Source organism: Rana temporaria, chromosome 4 (genome assembly GCF_905171775.1).
Source record: "Rana temporaria chromosome 4, aRanTem1.1, whole genome shotgun sequence".
Classification (NCBI taxonomy): domain Eukaryota; kingdom Metazoa; phylum Chordata; class Amphibia; order Anura; family Ranidae; genus Rana; species Rana temporaria.
This window is the reverse complement of record NC_053492.1, coordinates 213324408-213345476: the sequence shown is the minus strand read 5'-3', so window position 1 is coordinate 213345476 and position 21069 is coordinate 213324408. Positions and strand designations below refer to the sequence as shown.

The 21069-nt window shown below is 40.0% G+C and overlaps 1 protein-coding gene across 2 annotated transcripts in view; it reads right to left on the bottom strand.

The window, feature by feature from the left end:
• The window catches only part of MCPH1 (microcephalin 1), a 427349-nt gene that overhangs the window by 348558 nt on the left and 57722 nt on the right, over positions 1-21069 (bottom strand). For both annotated transcript variants that reach the window (XM_040349814.1, XM_040349813.1), the window contains exons 6-8: positions 16686-16817; positions 10953-11042; positions 9002-10231 (exon numbers count right to left, since the gene is read on the bottom strand). In XM_040349814.1, coding sequence (XP_040205748.1) covers positions 9002-10231; positions 10953-11042; positions 16686-16817 — 1452 coding nt within the window. The remainder of the gene's footprint in view (positions 1-9001; positions 10232-10952; positions 11043-16685; positions 16818-21069) is intronic.

Below are 21069 nucleotides of genomic sequence, written 5' to 3'. Positions count from 1 at the left end.
CAGAGAGGGGAGTGAGGGAGGGGGAGAGAGGCTGTCAAAATTGAGCTTGATTTTAGGGGTGGGCAGAACCCGGCCGGGGTGGGCGGGACCCAGCAGCTATCAAACACCAGCAAATGATTGGACTGCTTAAGAAAGGGGGCCCACCCAGATCCCATTGGCTGGTGTTTGATAGCTGCTGGGTTCCGCCCACCCATGACATCAAGCTCAATTTTGATAGCTCCTTTTTCTCTCCTCTCTCAGTTACATGTCAGTTTCACATGCTCTGGCAAGCATTAAGCAAGTTTGGAGAAGGGAGGAGGAACACTTATGGGTGCAGTCAGTGTTAAAATTTGGATAATAATTGCCAGATTTATCAAAAATTGACAAATATCGGCCGACCTCTAATCTAAACACATCAAATATACACCAGAGAGCATCTAAACGCATTAAATATTCACCAGAGAGCATCTAAACTAGAGGTCGACCAATATGGGTTTTTGGGGCGGCCAATATATGAGGCCGATTTTTCTGGCCGATATTATAGGCCAATTAAAAAAATAAAAAAAACCTCACCCACTCCTCTCCTCCCTGCTTTCTCCTGTCAATCTACCACACACTTAATGCCCTCAGTACAAATGTCACTGGTTTGGAACTGGCAGGTGGCACTGGTTTGGAACTGGCAGGTGGCCCTGGTTTGGAACTGGCAGGTGGCCCTGGTTTGGAACTGGCAGGTGGCACCATTGACAGTGATTGGCAGGTGGCACTGATTGGTGGTGGCACTGGCAGGTTTCACACTGAGCCAATAGTGAAACTGACATGTAACAGAGGAGAGAGAGAGAGCTGTCAAAATTGAGCTTGATTTGAGGGGTGGGTGGTATCAAACACCAGCCAATGATTGGGCTGCTTAAAGAAAGGGGCGGGCCACATACATGTACCTGCGCACCCAAATCTCATCCCATTGGCTGGTGTTTGATAGCTGCTGGGTCCCGCCCACGCCCGACATCAAGCTCAATTTTGACAACTCCTCTCTCTGCATTCAATTATGTGTCAGTTTCACACACCGGCAGCTCTGGCAAGCATCAAGCGCCGCTCTGAGTGTGGAAAAGGGAGGAGGAACACTTGTGGGTGAGGTCAGTGTTAAATATTTGCATAATTTGTATAATTATCGGCCAATGCCGATCAAAAATGGCCAAATATCGGCCGATGTAACAGTCGACCTCTAGTTGGTATCAGTGGGAGGAACAGTGCCTCAATGGAGTTAGTGAGAGGAATGGTGGCCCATCACTGGTGTAATTTGGAAGAATAGTGCCCAAAGGGCTGCATACAGGAAAGCAAAGGGCCACATCTGAAGACCACTGCTTTAAAAGGTAATGCCTGGTGATCCTACCATGAGGGTCCCTATTCAGGCACTTCCTGCTATAGGATTACAATGCTCTGTTCATTTCCCACTTCCCACAACTGTCGTAGCCGACTATCATCACTCTCCAAATGGGAGGTACAAGTTATTGTTTCAAAATTGAGGAACAGGCATGGTCCACTGTCACCATGAGGATACCCACTTTGAGAAATGCCAAGCAACAATCGCTAGAGCTCAGCACTTGGAAACCAAGAGGCGATCAGAAGCATGGAGATGGAACAAAGCATAATAAATAAATAAGTAGACAAGTAGGCAGGGATGCCTAAAACTGTCATTCCTATTTTCAGTTCACGGTGTTATGTGAGGAACCCCATGGATCAAAACTTTAATATTGCACCCCAGTCAATTTGAATATATATCAAAACTTGGGGGGGGGGGGAAAAACAGGGATGTAGGCAGCTAATTTTAAATGTAAATACCGACCTAGATTGGCCTCGTCCAGATATACGCCTCCCAACTAGTCCCAAAAAACAGGAGGTTGAGCCACAGATTTACCACCCTATGACTAATTCACCTAGTACTGTGCTGCAATCGCATACCAAATGCTTGATTTCTAAACGGAAAGCAGTATTTACATAGAAAATCCCAGTGCATTCAGGAGGCAGGATAATTCTGTCCTGAATGCCTGCCAGCTGTTCTAAGACCTTCTGAAAAGAGATTAATCGCAGAGCACTGTTCAAAAGGGATACCTTAGTTTTTTGGTACTTTCACGCAAAATTTTCAGGACAATATATGTGGTATTTATTAAAGTGTAAGTAAACCCCAAGTATGAACTTCACTTATTTGCTCCCTTAGATAAAGTATTGCAAGTGTTGATTGTGATATCTTTTAGAAACAAGCAAAAAATGCCTGCAAAATCCTGCCAGAAACCCTTTAAGCTTATAACATCCCATGCTCTTGCATGTGCTTTACCGTTATCGGTTAGCATTGTTTCCGGCTATCTCTGCACAACAAAATTACCTAGAACAATGCTGCCCTTTCAATTGATATATGACAAATCAGTGAGCACTGTTACTGTAGTACATAAAGTGTGTAACTAGCAGAATCCCCAGGTGAAACTTAAAAGGGAAAAAACAAGAAGCCTGAAAAAACAAACGAAAAAAAAAAAATTGCATTAGCCAAGTGTTCTTAATCAGCCCCCTAGAATCAATCTTGCTGGTTGGGCATTCGGTCTTGTGTTTTCTGTATTTACTTTTCTAGTAGGGTGTGGCTGAATGTCATGGGATTTTCCCTCCTGCCATTCCCTCTCTCACCATCGGGTGCCTCCCGTTTTGCTGGACAAACAGGTGGCTGTGATATAATCTCGGATACCCGGCAGCCTTGCTGGCATTGTGCAGAGACCCAGATGACATCTATGGCACATGCCCTCTGGCATGGTGAGTGGACTTGGGAAGTGACGACACATAGGTACACGCACATCAGTGGTGTCAGATCTGGTACACTCCAGGGTGAAGTGCATGAAACCATGAGGTGCGCTGTAGTGGCAGGGTAGTAGATTTGATATGGCAGGACAGCAGCACATCAGTTACGCATGCACAAGCAGATACATATACAGCCTCTAAAGGCTGGCCATATACAGTGCAAATTTCCTGCAACCAGGGGTTGCAGGAAAGAGATTTGCACGATTTACCCATCAACACAGTGTCGACAGGGGAATCAGCAATTGTCTTCTCCCGGCAGGGAGTCGAGGGCGGGCGAAAGCCAGTGATTACCGCTAGTGGTTATAGCAGCTGCTAGCGATAATCGTAACAGAAACCGGCAGGCTGGTTGGTTGTACCCAAGTAGATTGATTAATCAACTTGGTTGATTCAGCATGCCCATTATTGGTTCGAATCTCGGACAGTTTTTGCTGAACCGGCCGAGATTCAAACGGTGTATGGCTGGCTTTAGTCAGTTAGAAACTTTTTTTTGGGCTCCAGAGTACAAACACCAAAGAAAAGCAAGAAGGGAATTGCCCTGGCTCACAAGAAAGGAGCAAGTATTGATCAGTTTGTGACAAAGATCACTTAACACAGTCATTTTGAGATAATCAACCTTATACCTACTTTTCAGTTTGAGAAGTTTTTACATTTGGGTTTGACATTTAGCAAAGGATACTGCCTAATTTGAGTTTACAAGTGATCTTACATTATTTGCATGCAAGCCTAATTTCAAGTATTGCTTAGCGGGACAAAAAAACAAACAAGACTTGCCCCTAGGGGGCTTATTGCCCAACTGGAGAGAATTTACCTGCACAGAATATAAAGCCCTTAAAATACTGACACAACTATACAAAGAAAGCAGTCCAAGAGAAATAAACAAAACTACTATTTTTATATGGTTTTCCCAATGAAAAAGATGAAACGTTTGTCTCTCCTAAAGAGAATAGGAATCAGTTTGGCCATACATGGCTAGAAAATCGTTTGAAAACCTGTTCGATAAGCCAGAACGTTCGGCTTTAGAAACGTTAGTGGGGGCATTTCAATTCTCGAAATGCAAAGTTTTATGGCAAAAGAAAGATCCTTCATGCCAGAATTTTTTTTGCGTTTTCAAACCATTATCTAAACATTAGTAGGGAAATCCATCATAAATAGTTTCAAAACTGTACAGTGTATGTGCATTGATCAACATTTTCTTTTACCATATAGGTTACCAACGATAGATAATTTGTGTGGAAAAGAATTTGATACAATAATGACGTTAACACACAGCCGTTTAATAGATCTTGATCAAAAACAAAAAAGAACAGAACTTGAAACTGTACACACCCCCACGCAAAGATTTAGTGATCAAATTAAACACACCAGGGATTGGTTCTTTTGATAACACACCCAGTTACCCTGACATTCAATGCTTTACTAAAAACTCACAGAACATATGAGAACCTCTAGGCAGACGTCTCAGGAGTGAATTACCTCATACAAAACGCTGGAAAACTAATAGACGATCGCTTGCTTAATACATTTCAAAGGGTTGCCATCCTATATAACCACTTGAGCTTTGGAAGGTTTTACCCCTTCATGACCAGACCATTTTTGTGCTATTTTAACTAGTAATTGCATGGTCATGCAATGCTGTACCCAAATAAAATGTATATTTTTACACAAAATAGAGCTTTCTTTTGGTAGTATTTGATCACCACTGGGTTTTATTATTTACTATTAAATGAAAATAAGATATATAATTTGTACTTTCTGCTACAAAACGTATCCAGTAAACATCTATTTCTTCATAAATTTAGGCCAAAATGTATTCTGCTACAGTACATGTCTTTGGTACAAAAAATAAATAAATCACAATAAGTGTATATTGATTGATTTGTGTGAAAGTTATAATGTCTACAAACTAAAATACACTACCAAGTATAAACACACTGGAATTTTTATAATTTGTTTTTATAATTGTAATGACAGTGATCCGCAACTTATAGTGGGACTGTGGTAGTGCAGCAGACTATCTGACATTAACCGACACTGGCACCAACTGCCTGACACTACATCACCAGTGACACCAACAGTGATAATACTATACACTGTCACGGCAATGACACTGGCTGGGAAAGGGTTAACATCTCTGGGTAATCAGGGGGTTGTGTGTGCCCGACAAGTGCAAACTTTGTGCTGCTCTGTGCTAAATATCGGGTTGTTCCCTCTATACAGTGCCCTGTCTGTTTCTCAAACAGGGCTCTTCGATGTGATTGGACACAGCTGATGAGCAGGTCTCGGACCATGAATTATTGGTTGACACCTGTTGACAAAATGCATTAAGGTGAAAAAACACGAGCCTTTACAACCTCTTTAGTTTCATTTGTTGATACTTTGCATCGGAAAGATTTAAATTCATCATTTACCTTAACGTACGACAGTAGGTTAACTACCTGTCTTGAACTTGCAAATCCAGAAAAAAAAAACAGTTGGGGAAATGAACCGTCTTTATAGAGTACTTACAGCAGGAAATTCATTATCACACTGCAATAGCTCACATCCACACCATTCAATTAAAGTTATCCCCGTTGGCCAGTATATAAAAGTGTTGGAAGCAATTGAACAAAGGATGAAAAACGTGAAAGGATAGCAAGATGTGATTGTTTCCTTGGGAGAGGCCATAGCAGAAAATCTCTAAAGCTAGCATATCAAAAAACCAGGAACAACCCATGAGATATACACCTTTACCAAGGATATAAATGAGGGGTCTACAAACATATGTCCCATTTAACAATTAAATGGCTATTCATCAGAAAGATTTTGCAAAAACGCTGGCATTTCTGAACAGATGACCCAATTATAAAATGTTTTGGTGATGACAAACCTAGTTTCACTTTGGAGAAAAATTAGTATACGAGAGACCTTTTGGTTTCTAAGTAGAAATCTCTACAAGCAGCTGTGACATCACTGCAGCGAGGAGAGGAAGAAGGGAGGTTCTATCAGTAGTGCAGCTTACCCAGTCAGTTATGGGATCACACACACAGATTGCGCAGCAAGGAGGGGAGCAGGATTGAGTGGAGGACTGGGGCGCACCAGGGTGACACTCCCGCAATGGGTGGAACCCGGGGCAGACCCCGCCCCCTTTCGGTATGGATGGATTCTTGCTACCGGCTGAATGAAAAACACTGTTTTTGCCGATAATTTTCAGTGCACATCTACTGTTGCACATTGAAAGAAAAAACATTTTTGTAAAAAAAAAAAAAAAAAAAAAGCCAACATACATTAAAACACTTTTTTTTATACTAGTGTCCCCCCATAGGCTGTGTAGACCTAAAGACCCTTTTGGGCTGCCTTTTTAAATTTTATTAGTGGAGGATAGTTGTTAGTCTGACACAGTTTCTGTTCACCGACGCAACATTATACAGTTATTTATCATGCTTTCTTCATCTTGGTCCTTCTTGCACTTATGGTTGGAAATAAGTCCCTGCAATGGCACCATAGGCATTACTGATACTTTGATCTGTATACTAGTTGCAGGTCAGTGACTCAAAGTTTGAAGACAGTGGAAAAGGACAGCAACCAGTCAACTAATCTGTTTAGAAGGAGGTTATAATGGCTTAGCAATATGGAGATTTTCCCATATCAGTTTTAAAAAATAATTATTCCAACTAAGGAGTGTCTTCTAGTATATTTGCCTGTGGGCTTTTTAAATGCAATAATTTTTTATGGGATAATGCAGACACCTTTCAGTGCCGAGAAACACTTCTCTAGAAAACCTGTATGTTCCATTCTGGAATCAGCAGCTCCATTTTTAGCTACCCTCATCTGCCCTTACCAGCCAACAGGGCAACAGAGAGAGTGCAAAGTCTAAGGTCACAGACAGCTGTGGTTGTTTCCGTAAAACAATACATCTGAATTTTAATGGTACATGGACACCACAGAACAGGCGTACACTCTCAAAATCATGACATACCAATTTTCTACATAGGCAGTTTAGGCACCATATAAGCTCTGAATTCTAAGCCTTTTAAATACAAGAAACTATCTTGCCATTATCTTTAGAAGTTACAGGCTGGCAATATATGAGGTCTAGTCTAGGATTACGAGTATCCAAATCTTTTTCCATCATTGCCGATTCACCACACTTCACCCAACCAGGCACTTGAGTACATGTGTATTTTGAGCAAATAAACAACTTCAGATTATAATCAGAACAGCAAATAATTATATATATATATATATATATATATATATATATATATATATATATATATATATATATATATATATATATATATATATATATATATATATATATATATATATATATATATATATATATATATATATATAAAAACAACACGAGGCACACCAATAATACAAAGTGTCTGTATGCCACAATAGCTGGTTACTTTTTCCCCAATCTGCCCTCACAAGGGAAAATAAAACTTTTCATCCCAATCAACCATTTTAAATCTTGGCTTCCAGAGATTCCCTGCTGTTCATACCAACTAGAAGCCAAAACATTAAAGCTGCTAGCCATGAGTAAGAGCCAGATGGCTGGTTCCTAAATCACCAATATTACACCTCCCAGAAAATGATGACAATGAAACTTTTCATATGCAGTTCACTTGCATGTTGGTCCATCCCCTTCTGGCCCTTAAAGCACACTTGGCTTTCAAGCTGGCTGCTATGTTCTGTCGCCGCCGCCACACTTGTGCATGATGTCACTGCAGCCATTTTAGCGACTGAGGATCCTCCTGAAGCCTGGGAGCTGTTTGGGGGGGGGGGGGGCTGGTTGGTAGACTGCTCCACCATGTTGGCACGGCCATCAATAAAGATAGTGTATGTTCTCTCAAATTGGGAGGGTTGAAATAATCTCTTACTGGGTGCAGTCTGGATTGATTTAGGATTATACTTTATATGTGGGGTATACTAGAAATCTTTGGCTTGAATTTAGGATTTTAGCTGTGCATTAATAAAGTTTTATATAGATTTTTTTTAAATTTTGTGTTTGTTCTGTTTTGCTTCCAAACAAAATCTCCACTACTCGATATATCTCTTTTAGTATGCTAGCAAAATTGGGGGATGGGCAATGATATAGACTCCAATCACACCCTTTCTTATGACTTCATGACAAAGTTTATGATATGATTGGCTTGTGAATGCCCAAACTGGAACATGTCAACAAAATAATGGAGGATGCTTCTGCCATTTTGTTTTTCAAGGTACAAAGTATAGGACTGGCACGTTTATCCTAGTTTTAAGGACAGCAGTAAGCACAAGGATAACAGCCGTAGGAGTTTATAACTATAAAAAGGCTTCGGCAACTTCCATATTGCACCCAGATAGGTTCCCTTTAAGAGATTTCTCTCTTCCAGGAAAAATAGACCATTGACTTGAATGCTTTTAGATGTCATCTTGGAAAGCCTTGGGGTTCGTTCAGAAGTTTAAGCCAAAAAAGTGAAACATTGTCATGTCTATGTAAAGTGCATCTTAAAAGCAGAATGCTGCAGTTTAGAAGGAAATTCACCAACAACTGCACGGCTTCCCCATCATTCAGATGCAAAAGGTCCCATTGCTGAAAACTGGCAAGAGATTTTATATTTATATTTTTATATATATATATATATATATATATATATATATATATTATATATATATACATATACACACACACACACACACACACATATACATATATATATATACACATACACATATATATATATATATACATACACACACACACACACATACACACACACAGCCAAGTTCTTAGACTCAACTTTGACAACATTTTACATGTACATCAATATTAATCAGTGCCTAAAATCAGCAAGATGGCCAAAGATCAAATAAATGGGATATCTAAAAATAAACGAACAGCGGTTTCTATAGATATATACATAATGTAGTTTACAGGTTGCAGATATTCTCACGATCAAGATGTAAACCAGCAGTCAAGACTTACAAGAAATGGCTAGACAAATATAAAACACTTTGGAGAGCATTACTCAACACCACCACTCTCGTATCATCTTCAATACTTGCAGCAGTTTGTCTTTTTGTACAGTGTCTACCAATCCAAAATAAAGTATCAGTTCTACTGCAAGAAAACTATAATGGCATAAGCAAGTGGTGAGACAGATGAGATTCATTTATTATTATCTTATAGAGTAAGATAACATGGCTCACGTACTTGGTTGTAAATTGGTCTTCAGCTTTTCATGTTCTTCAAGGGCAAGACCATTTTCTAAATTTAAACCTTCCTTAAAAACATCTTCCTCCTTTATTCCATTGGATGGTGCAACATCTGTATCTTTTTTCAGTTCATTTGAGGGACTTGACTCATAATCCATATTACCATTTGTTTGGAATTTTTTTTTTGCACTTATTTCCCTCTTTTGTGAGGGAGATTCCACTGCATTCATTATTAAACTTTTTGGAGAACGGTCATCCTTTTTCTCAGGGACTATGGGAAAATTAGATGCTTCCTGAACAGTACTTTGTATTGGGCTTGAATTAGAATGATTAAAAGCATTTATAGTCTTATGTTTTTTTGCCTGCAATTTTTCCAGCGAAACCAAATCCGTTGATCTTCTCCTTTTGCTAGAGCCCTTTTTGTTTGAAGCCATTGGAGGAGGACTGGGTGACTTTTGAGGCTTTAAAGTCAACGAAAATCGTCCAAAATTGTTCCGATTGCTTTTCGGGTTTTCCGAACTAAAGAAATCATCATACTCAGAAACTCTGGCCACAGGGTCAGCATTCAATGGAGACAGGTTTGATTTGGATAGATCCTTAATTATATTTTTTTTAGTAGATAAAACTTCAGATTTTAGATTAAGGCAATTTGACCTCCTAGTTTGGACTTTAGATTTGCTAATTTCAGAAAGCCTGTTTGCCGTAGGCAAAGTATCTAAACTAGAAGTTTCAGACTTTTTATGATTTGACATACAAAAAGCATCAGTTTCATAATCCTTGGTTTTTTTGTCAGCTGCTTTGGGGCTGTAAGTTTTCCAACCTTTACTTTCAGTGTATGGGCTTACAGTACATTGACCTTTACAGTCAGAGTTTGATATTCGAGATTCTTTAATTAATATATGGTCCAAAGCTGGAGCTTTCTTCTTTCTAGTTGGCGTTTCGCAAAATACACCACTTGCATTATCATCAGTCACTTTCAATTTTACCTGAGATTTTCGACCTCTGCTTTGATTGCACGAACCAGAGTTGCGTTTTTTTACTGCTCCAACACTGGATGTTGATGTCTGAGCTTCAAGAGGAAACAAGTTAATGCAATCCAAGTGTAAATTTGTTTCTTCTTGTACATTATTTGTTTCTTGGTTTTTAAAGTTAGAAGGAACCCGATGTATATTTTCCAGACTTCCAAACAGTTCATCAAAGCTAGTGTCAAGATTATTGCCATAATTTTCTGGAAAAAAAAGAAAGAAGAATATTGGATTTTTTTTTAAACTACTCAAATAACATATAAAATTGCAGTTGTTTAAAATAAAAAAAAGTGAAACACACCGAACCGACTTTAAAACACTACAAAGAGTAGCGATGTGCAAACTGTGATACAACCAGGTTTACTTTTGAGTATAATAGGCTATGCAAACAAGGGTTCCAAGTAGATTAAAACAGGGACCTTCAAACTACGGCCCTCCAGCTGTTCCAGAACTACACATCCCATGAGGCATTGTAACACACTGACATTCACAGACATGACTAGGCATGATGGAAATTGTAGTTCCTGAACAACTGAAGGGCCATAGTTTGAGGACACCTGGATTAAAACATACCACACAGTTTTGCAAAATATTGTTTAATGCACCCGTCATATCTGTAGGCTATTTAGGTCACACCTGACACCCAGTTAAAAAAAAATCACATTTTTGCAATTTCCCATCCTGGATAACTGCATTGCATGCATAGCACACGCTCTCTTCTGTAGCGGCTTAAGTCAGAAGCTGTGATCCAAGACCACAGGTAAAGTACTCTTAACTCCTTACATTGTTGTACACCAACAATTCATCTTTAGCCTAAAAATAACCATGTAATTGTCTTCTTTAGCAGGTTACACATTTTGTTTTTAAACTGAAAGACAATAGCAGATGTACCGAATATGATGTGTACAAACCATTACAACATACCATGTGAAGCATCATTCGAGATTGAAGGAGAATTTCCAGGTGACAGCTTAGGGCTTGAAAAGTCAAATACTGTCTGTGACATCTGGGAATCTGTATTCAAATGAAAAGAAAAAAAATGTTTTACATAAATGTTTGCCTTGTGTATTCATTCAAAGTGTAAGCTCACGTTTAGCATAATTTTTCAAAATATTTTTTAAATAGTACCATACCAGCACTCCTCCTGTTTCACATGCTGCACCTCCTCCTGTTCCCATTGGAACAGGAAGGGGCCATCCCCAAACTGTTCACACAAAGTTAGGAGAGTGAAATTGTCCAAAATGTCTTGGTATGCCGACGTCCTTCACTGGGACCAAGGTGCCCGGCACAACCCATGAAAAACAAACCCACACCTTAATTCCCCCTTAACCAATTCCAGACCGCCCACCACACATATACTGCGGCAAGGAGACCTGACAGCGCGAAACAACGTACTGGTACGTTGTGCGCAGCCGCGGCGATTGTATTTGCTTCAGAACCAATCAATCTACAGGTCCAGGCCTGGACCTGCTGATCAGTTCTGGCAAAAGACAGACTGTCCTCTGCCTGTGTAATGTAAACACAGGCGGAGAAAGTTATGTTATCTCCCCTCTCGTGTAGAGCTATTCGGTTTCAGAGAGCGAGAAGACATCTACTGTGAGTACATCATTACTATAACCAACACCAGAGCACACGTAGGCACACTTTTAACCTCCTGATCACGACCCCCACCAGTTAACCCTTTCACAGTGTCACCTAGAGCAGTTTTCAGATTTTTCACTGATCACTGTATTGGTGTCACTTGTGACACGCAATAGCGTAAAAGGAGTTCGTGGTAGGTCCCAGGTAGGTTTAGGGTACCCCCCATATATTTCCCAATAAAGGTTAAACTTCTGATCTACATTTTCACCCTCTGTTACAGTATAACTAGTGAAGTGTACAGACTTTTTTTTATGATTGTTGTAGTAGTGTCACGTGTGACACTAGTTAGCTAGTTTGTATCATTGTTTCTCTTGTATAGCATCAGGGTAACCGCCATATATTCCCAAATTAAGGTTTAACCTCTTGATCACCCCCCCCCCCCCCCGGTTAACCGTTTTACTCCTGGTCACTGTGTCATTAGTATAGTGTACAGATCTCTTTTATGATCACAATATTAGTGTCACGTGTGACATCAATTAGGTGTTGGCATCAGTTAATGGTAGCATCAATCCCAGACAGCATCAGATTTTAACCCTTTGATTCCTAGTAGTGCCAACACACACACACCATACACCTCCCTTACTAGTATAGTGTCTGAACGGATCAATAACTTAGATCTGATAAGATCTATACTAGCGTCCCCAGTAGCATAGTGTTCCCAAAAATGTGGCGTTAGCAGAATCAGCCCAGACACCTTCCAGTACCTGCGTTTTACCCGCTCCACTGAGCCCACCCAAAGTGCAGAATCAATAGATCACTTTCTCTTTACAAAACACAGCACACAAAACTGCAGCGTTAGCAGACTCACGACTGATCCCTGCTAGCACTGACAGTTATTTTTGTACAACCAGGTGCATTTTTACCGGCGAGTCAATCTAGCTGTACCTGTAAATTTAGTGGCAAAAATGTTAAAGGAAAGGTACTCTAGTGAAGAGACCCTACAGGATACTGAGCATGACAGATGAGAGTGCAGGGAAAGCCTCACTATACGAAACCTGACAGATGGCTCTGATGATGGAATAGAGGTTCCTAAGGTCAGGCGTACCCAACCCTGTTGTTCTGTTGCTGAGGTGCAACAACTGCAGGGTGCTTGTATGGAGAAGCGTGCCAGTACTAGTGTCGCTCAACCTTCTAGTGAACTGGCAAGCACCAGCAGCCTAGTACATCCTGGTCGTAGACAAACCAGAGCAGCAGTATCACTTGGTGACATGGAGAGTCCCATAAGTGCAGTTCAAGCTGGTGCGCTAGCTAGCACAAGTAGTGCCCAGCAGCCACCAATAATTCAAACACAGGCCCGTAGAGCCCATAGTGCCTTTGCACATCCAGAGTGGCAGCCCACCACTTCTGCAGCGCCCATACTTCCACCATTCACTGGCCAACCCGGAATTAAGGTGGAAACAGCGGATTTTACTTCCCTTGACTTCTACAAGCAGTTTTTCACTGAAGATCTGTACAGCACTATGGTGGATCAAAGCAATTGATATGCTGGTCAATTTTTTGCCGCAAATCCAAATTTGATCCTTGCCAGAAAATTTGTCTAGAAACCTATTTATGATCCCTGAATTTAAGACCTTTCCGGGCCTATCCCTCCCTCATGGGCATTAGCAAAAAGAGCGAGATTACTCCACTGACCCAATTCACCACAGGCCCGTGTTCTCATCTGTTTTACTGTATTTAACTCTATACTGTAATGTTTTATTGTTACTGCGTTTTATTGTGTTTGTTTTGCAGGTATGACCTACTATTACTGTGTTCTATTGTTCACCATTATTTGCTTTGCAGGTACGCCATTCAGTTGCAGCATGGATTTATTTTGACAGCAACAGGGTTTACTCTCATATGTAAACACATGACTCCAGCACTGTAGGAGGCAATGTCATCACCACAGTTAAAACATAAAAATAAATAAAAAGCATATATGCTGAAGCATAGGGGCAAGGGTGGACAATTTACACCCTTAGAAATCCTGAAGGCAGCGATTGGTTTTCAGGGTCCTGTACATAGCTAGGTTACCAAAAAGTCTCACATGTGGTATACCCATACTCAGAAGAAGCAGAATGTATTTTGGGGTGCAATTCCACATATACCCATGGCATGTGTGAGCAATATATCATTTCATTTTATTTATTTTGTCAATTTTCAAATCACACGTGACAAAAAAAATTCAATATTCAAAGGGCTCAACATGCCTCACAGCAAATTTCTTGTGGTGTTGACTTTCTAAAAAAGGGTAATTTAAGGGGGTGAGGGTCAGGGAGGGGGTTGTACTGCCCTGCCGTTTTAGCACCTCAAGACACGATAGGCAGTCAAACTAAAAGCTGCGTAAATACCAGAAAACATATCATAGTTTGTAGACGCTATAACCTTTGCGCAAACCAATATGCCCTTGACATTTTATTTTAAATTAAGACATGTGGCCTAAATGTATCGCTAAAATTGAGTATATTGGATTTTTTTTATAAGAAAAAGTACAAAAAAGATCATTTTGTTTCAAAATTATTCTGTCTTTTCGTTTATATAAGAGCAAAAAATAAAATTCCCATGGTGATCTAATACCACCAAAAGAAAGCTTAATTTGTGGGGGGAAAAAGGATGCAACATTTTGTTTGGGTACAGCATTGCAGCCCCCTTCTGGGGTTTAAGTGTCTGACAAACCAAAGTCACAGCTAGCTAGGGGTGGGGACAAATATTTATCATTTACTTGGAATCACGCCTGAGCCCATCCCTACTAGTAGCCTTCATAGCCTTGGAAGAAAGCCACTAAGGGCAATATCTGTGGCTGTGAAGGAGACACCGCAGATATGATTTTTAGCAAACAAAACTTTGTAACAACATAAAACGTTGTATTGTGATTTGTTTTGTCGAAAATAGAATATCTTCAATGAGGTCAAAGACCAGGACAGCTTTTAACAAATTTATATGTATTTACATTCACTAAAAAAAATGTTTGATAATATAACATGTGTCCTATTGATTAAGCAATAAGTGCACTTTCAGAGAACATACACCTATCCTGTTTGCATTTTTAAGCTGACATAACAGATCCCACACTGCCTCATTATCTCAATTGATTGGCTGTGGCCCCTTTGAAGTTCTGTCTCCTGGTCACATCTGCACAGCAGAGCTCATATCCATGCATCTCCAGGGATGAACATGGAGAAAGACAAGCCCCATAGACTTCTTTGGGGCGGTTCTGTGCAGGCATGGCCAGGAGAAAGAAGACTTGCATCCCAGGATGTCATTGATGCCCTGGGGCTGCAGCCTTTGGATCAAGGCACGTATGCTTTTTTGGAGAGGGAAGGTAGGTCAGCTCAAAAGGAGGAAGCATGATAAGTGTTCTTGCTCTGAAAGTGCACTTATACTTTAAAATGTCATAAAAAATGGTGAAACCACAGGCCTTCTTCCACTATCTCAGCGCTATGGAGCTTATAAATCCTAGAATCATATAGACATTTCAGTAATTCCAATAATCACAGTGATTCAATTAAATACAGTGATTCAGATTGTTAGCTGCCACTTAAAATGCAAAGAAAACTATACACAAAAAATAGTAAAATGTCCACAGGTACTTCAATAAGTGCCTCTGAATACTAAAGCAGCGCTAATGTCCTTACTTGATTATGACTAGCTTTAATAGGATGATGGCAAACAAGAAAGGTGAATGACAAATGATGATAAAAAGTCCAGGAAAGAAACACGGGTGGTGATCCTAATGTGGTATTGTTGATGTGCACCTCACACCAAAATCCTCAAGCCCTGCGTCACATTCCCCTTAGGGGTTCTCACCAGAAAGCAAAACACATCAAGTAAGTGGCGGAGACCACCGGAGCGCAAAACACATCAAGTCGGTAAGTGGCGGAGACCACCGGAGCGCGGCAGGAGGGGGGCCCTCTCCCACCCCCGATAAATGTGATCTTGCGGCGAATTCGTTGCAAAGACCACTTATCTGAAAGCGGACCACCCGCTGAAGAAGATGTCGCTGTTATGGCAGCCATCTGCTGACATAACAATTAGAGGTCGACCGATATATCGGCTGGTCGATATATCGGCCAATATTTGGCATTTTTTTTATTAATCGCCATCGGCGATTTGTGCTGTAAAAAACGGATTTAAACTTCAGCAGCGCGACTTGCAAAAAGCTTCTGTAATAGAAGCCAATGCAAGTTGCCTGAAGTTTCCCGTAGAAGACTTCTCTCTCCTGGGCAGCCTGCCAAGTTTTGAGAAAAGATATACAATGTTGCTACTTATCAATGAACTGAACTCCGTGTAGGAGAGTTCTCAGTTTAACCATTTAAAGGCTAAATCTTTTTTGACACTTGTTGCTTACAAGTAAAAATCCTGTATTTTCTGCTAGAAAATCACTTGGAACCCCCAAACATTATATATTTTTTTTTAGCAGAGACCCTAGGAAATAAAATAGTGATTGCTGCAATATTTAATGTTACACTGTATTATATATATATATATATATATATATATATATATATATATATATATATAAAATGTAATACACAAAAACAGGTAATGAAAACTTTTGGACGAAAAACAAAATATGGGCTAACTTTACTGTTTAGCCCAAAAGCGCCTGAAAAACGCCCCAGTGTGAAAGGGGTCCAACTGTTAGATTTTATGAGATGAAGGAGGGGGAAATCGGCCTAACATATCGGCCCAAAAAAAAAACAATCGCCATCATAAATCGGCTATCAGCCGCCGCGATTTCTAAATAATGGCATCGGCCAGAGAAAAACCCATATCGGTCGACCTCTAACAACAATACTCCTCTTCAAACAGCCGACGTACAACGACGGCGGGCGGTCCGTAACTGGTTAAACACTACTCTAGAAAACATGCTCTACGTCTTTATCTATTCTACGGATATAGCTGTAACTTCAAAAGGAACGTTGTGAAAGCGTTTACAAAAAACAGTCTGTGTACAGAGGGCTCCTTTTTTTAAAAAAAAAAATTAAAAAGTAGTGTCTGGTTTATCAAATCTTATAAATATGACATTTCCTGTACCTGTTGGAGACAAATTTTGCCTTCCTTTTTTCATTTCTTGTAATCTTCTTTCCATTGCATTACACCGATCTGCAATAACGGCCACTGGGCTATATAATAAGCCTTCATTATCAAAAGACAAAGTGGAGACATCTGTGGAAGGAAGAACACCACTATTTTCACATATGAAAACAAACACTGCTATCTTGAAATTCTGTAATATGAAAGTATAAGGGTACAGAGTTACAATGGAGGAGGTATAACTATTACATAAAAGTAAATGGTTCAAAAATGATTTCTGTACGGCCATTTTAAGTTATTAGTTCAATAACAGATGTAAATAGATTGAGGCTTACAAGTTGAAAATCATTTTAGTGCTGAATACGGTTTGTGTGAATTTATCACCAACTGCAGTCAAATAAAACATCTTGGAACCAATTACTTTTTCTTGTGTTACAGCTTAAACTGACCATGCACGGATCCAATCTAGTCCCATTCTTGATGAATTTTCCAAATTTGACAGCCCAGTCATCACCACCCAGGTTGGCAGAAGTCCATTTTTCAATCCACTTTTGACAAAGAAGTTGGATGGAAACAATGCTTGCATCCAACCAGATGCAGCCACTGTTTAGGTTTTATGACAGTTGTGAGATCAGGCTGTCAGAATACAATAGTCATCGTTGTAGGGTCATCCTTCCACACTGTTTAGTGCGGATGGGGTAATGGAGCGATCTCTCATTTAGACCGCAGGAAAAAGTGAAAAAAAAAGGATTTTTATAACAGCTTACCTGTAAAATCCTTTTCTTGGAGTACATCACGGGACACAGAGTCTTAATCATTACTATCTGGGTTATATTCCACCATCAGGTGCTGGACACTGGTGTAATCAATTAGAACAGGAAGTTCCCTCCCTATATAACCCCTCCCATACTGGGAGCACCTGAGTTTTTGTCCCAAGCAATAAGTGTCCCAATATCCCCAAACAAGAGGGGTGGGGACTCTGTGTCCTGTGATGTACTCCAAGAAAAGGATTTTACAGGTAAGCTGTTATAAAAATCCTATTTTCTTTATCGTACATCACGGGACACAGAGTCTTAATCATTACTATCTGGGATGTCCTAAAGCAATGCTTACTGAGGGGAGGGAGACACCAACAATGCAGACTGCCATCAGACACAAGGAATTCTAATGCTGCCTGCCACATATTGTGTAAAAATAAGGTGCGCTAAATAAATGTAATAATAGTATTAAACAATATTTAAAACTAAATATGAATACTAGACATCAAAAAGAAACAAAGTATTATAGTGGATCAGTATATCCAGTCCCTGGATATTATTGATATTGTAGTGATAATCAAAAATGGTGATAAACAAATATGAGTCCACAATCAAAAGAAAAAAAGTAAAAAAGTCCAGTGATGACGTTTTTAAAGCTGGAAAATTGAATTCCCATAAGTGATTTCTTAATTGAAAGAAGTATCGTGTTTTCAATCAAAATGATCCACCTTCACCGTGATTTTGTCAAAACACCCAATGTGAATGAATAGGCAGGCTCCTTACCAGATGGAATTGCCCCCAATTTTGGTATCAAAAAGGGAGGACAATTAAGGCTTTGACAGGATCACCTGTATATGAATGGGATACGTCCTGACAGCAGTGTTGGAAACAGTCATGGATTCTCGGATATGTGCATGGAAAATAAATGGTGGCAAAACATAGCGTAATTCGTTTTAATATGGTATAAAAACATAAATTTTAGGGAGCCAAGTGGCCGCTTACTTTGTGAGTGCCTTGGACCCGGCACTGAGGCTGTAGTGATATGAGATCAACTAAAGAAGATCCTGTGTGCTGTGAGCTGCGAGATGTCCGGATCCCCGGAGCGTGCGTTCCACGGCCGCAGCAGTGTGGAGCCAGCAATGCAGGAAGTGACAAGGTACTGGAGCGTACAATTGCGTGGTTGGGTGCCGCCCCGACGTACGTTTCGGAAAGATCGTCTTCAGGAGGCGTGCCCAACCACGCTAGTGATGTAAATTTATATGTCCGTCAATGATGTGGGAGGAGGGAGTGGGCGTGTGATAGCCTCAGTAGCGGGTTCAATGCCACAGTGTGCTGTATGGCGGTAATGCAATACACCTCCAGCCTTCAATGAGATAGATCTCTCTAAATACAAATCGCAGGTAACAAAGCTGATGATACACTATAGCATGGCCAAAAGTGTTCACAAGTTACAAGATTAAAATAACTATGAATGACACATTACATATATTAAGATTACAATAAAGATAAAAATGATTAATAATATAGAGATAAAACAAATTGATTCTGAAACCTGAAACTGTCTATTCTCCATATGGACGGACATAGATTTATTCCCAAAACTGTATATCCCCTATTGAATATGGGGTAATTAATAAATGCCATCTAATCTTAGTATCCCTATATCAAGACAACTTGCTAGGTTGAAAACATAGGAATAAGATAAAAATTAAATAAAATTTGGAATTAAAAATAAATGAGTTTAAAACAAGGTTATTGTATAAAATATAGAAGACTCAGTTTTAATGTTAATAATTCGTTAAAAAGCAGTTCAGGTCCAATTCGATGTTGAGGCCTTGCGGGTGCATCGTTCGCAAACGGTGGATCCACATAGTCTCATTCTGTGAAACTGCCTGAGTCATGTTAGTTCCTCTCCAATTACTGGTTATTTTGTCTATACCAATAAATGTTAATTTGCTGGGGTCCTTATTATGAAACTGTAAAAAATGCCTAGACACACTGTGATTCGGGAACCCATTTTTAATGTTTGCCACGTGTTCATTAACCCTTACTCGTAATTTTCTAGTGGTACGGCCCACGTATTGCAGAGAACATGGGCATTCGAGTAGGTAGGCGACATGATGTGAGTCACATGTTATAAGGGGTTTCACCTTGTATTCTTTCTGTGTGACGTTGGATTTGAATTGAGTTACTTTTCTGCTTATTCGACTAGTGCTCTTACATGATTTGCACCTAGTGCAGTGATGAAAGCCAGACCCATCAAGGAAAGTTAGAGGTCGTGGTGGGGGGTCAGGTACATTTGGAGCAATGATGTTCCGTAACCCTGGTGCTCTTCTATACACAAATTTTGGTTTAGGGGGTAGGATGGCGGCCAAATCGTTGTCTTTTAACAGTATTGGCCAATGTTTTTTAAAGATTTTTTCAATGCTTAGGTATTGCCTATGGAAACCTGAAAAGAAGGCCATTTCTGATGAGAACGGTTTCTTCTTTTTGGTGGTCAGAAGTTCTTCTCGGTCCATATTCAATACTTCTAGAGTAGTTTTTTCTAGTGTTTGTAAAGAATAACCTTTTTCCTTAAACTTTTCTGTTAGAATTTCAGATTGTGATTGAAAATCTGTGGCCATATCACAATTTCGGCGGATCCTCATGTATTGTCCTTTGGGGATAGTGCTCAACCATTTTGGGTGGTGGCAACTGTTGGTAGGTACATATGCATTCCTATCCGTGCTCTTAAAATATGTGCGAGTACTGATTTTATCCCTATTTTTGGTAAGAATTAGATCCAGGTAGTTGATTGATGCTAGGCTTGACGTAGCAGTAAATCGAAGTCCATATTGATTGCTGTTCATTCCATTAAGGAATATTTCCAAAGAAGGCCAAGTTCCCTCCCACAAAAGAATAATATCGTCTATGTATCTCATATAGAAAATAAGAGATGCATGGTTGTCTTGATAGATGGTCTCCCCTTCCCATTTATTCAATACCAAGTTTGCTACGCTGGGGGCATATCTAGCCCCCATTGCAACTCCCTTAACTTGATTATAATAAGAGCCCAAAGCCCAGAAATAATTGTTCCCCATAGCCTGTTGCAGCCCGTCTACAAGAAATTTAACTTGAACCTCTGATAGTCTGGAATCGGTTTGTAGTGCCAAAGTGACTGCAACTATTGCATCTTCCTGTCGGATATTTGTATACAGTGACTCAACGTCGACTGTAACCAACCAGGTGGATTCTGTGACTATAACGGAGGATAAAGATTTTATGAGTTCACGGCTATCTTTTAAGTAAGATTTACCCTTCATGACTAAGGGCTGAAGAAATACTGCTGAAGAAACATTGGCCAATACTGTTAAAAGACAACGATTTGGCCGCCATCCTACCCCCTAAACCAAAATTTGTGTATAGAAGAGCACCAGGGTTACGGAACATCATTGCTCCAAATGTACCTGACCCCCCACCACGACCTCTAACTTTCCTTGATGGGTCTGGCTTTCATCACTGCACTAGGTGCAAATCATGTAAGAGCACTAGTCGAATAAGCAGAAAAGTAACTCAATTCAAATCCAACGTCACACAGAAAGAATACAAGGTGAAACCCCTTATAACATGTGACTCACATCATGTCA